The 1,023-nt window shown below is 37.6% G+C and overlaps 1 protein-coding gene across 1 annotated transcript in view; it reads left to right on the top strand.

Annotated features, from left to right (window-relative positions):
• LOC119594861 (Golgi-resident adenosine 3',5'-bisphosphate 3'-phosphatase-like) overlaps positions 1–1,023 on the top strand; it is a gene marked incomplete in the record, with an annotated part of 4,975 nt that overhangs the window by 3,157 nt on the left and 795 nt on the right. The window contains 1 exon segment of the mRNA XM_037943943.1: positions 41–226. Coding sequence (XP_037799871.1) covers positions 41–226 — 186 coding nt within the window.

Genomic DNA, 1,023 nt, shown 5'->3' with positions numbered 1-1,023 from the left:
TTTTCCCACAGTATATCAGCCTGACTTATATTTGTCCTGCAGGTCATATCAGAAGAACACTCCAGTAGTGATGTCAACCAACAGGCAGTAGCACCAGCTGCAACATCGAATGAAGAAGTAAACAGCGTCATCACAGAAGATCTCACAGTTCCCATTGAGGACGTACGTGTTTGGATTGACCCCCTTGACGCTCCCAGATAACAGGAGGAGTATAGCATGGAGTAGGGTATGGATAGGAGTAGGGGTAAGATTTAAGTGTAAGGTCTGATAACTTCAATTTCTGGTGAGAGAGTTACTCTGAAATCTTTTAAATTATCATAAAGAATGCATAAGTCTGGTGGTTTGCTTGATCCTAAAGAAATCATTATTAACAGTAATAGGTTAGGCTTTAAGGGATTAGGGAAGTAAATAGCACAATTCCAGCAATAACACCACTTTCAGTGGGATGTGAAGAGTATAGTATGCTGTAGTGATTTTGTGAATGTGTTTGTGTGTGAGGTGCATGTGCCTAACTTTGTTGTTTTTAGATAATGACATATCATAGAATAGATATATCAGTGGGATATCTAGGGAAACATTTGATCATCTAGACTATTTTAATTGTAAAATGTCCAAAAAATAAGTTACCAGATTTTGATTGGCCTATAAATGGTGGGGAATGATTCCTTCCACATGACCCCTGTTTTCTGTGAGTGGATTTTGTTTTACAGTGTACACTCCCTCTGTGGGGGTTGCATGGTTTCGTGTCTTGTGTCCGTTTTTTGTGAATACTTCATATTTGGGGGGAAATATGGTTTAAGGGCCCTTTTTTTATTAAGGTATATATGTTTTATTAAATATTTTTGCCCTTTTGGTAAATCTCCTTTGGACATGCAGAGAGTCACCTTGATGTTTAGAGGGAGGATTTGCCTCTATCAAAGTTCCCCTTGAAAATCCCCTTGAGAGTTTAGCTACATAATTCTGCAAATACTGAGGATGTTCATAAGTAATCTTTAAATATATTATAAAGTTTGGGGAGAAATT

The sequence above is a fragment of the Penaeus monodon genome, chromosome 34 (genome assembly GCF_015228065.2).
Source record: "Penaeus monodon isolate SGIC_2016 chromosome 34, NSTDA_Pmon_1, whole genome shotgun sequence".
NCBI classification, from domain to species: Eukaryota; Metazoa; Arthropoda; class Malacostraca; order Decapoda; family Penaeidae; genus Penaeus; species Penaeus monodon.
The sequence above is the reverse complement of the archived record's forward strand: the minus strand, read 5'-3'. Positions and strand labels throughout refer to the sequence as shown.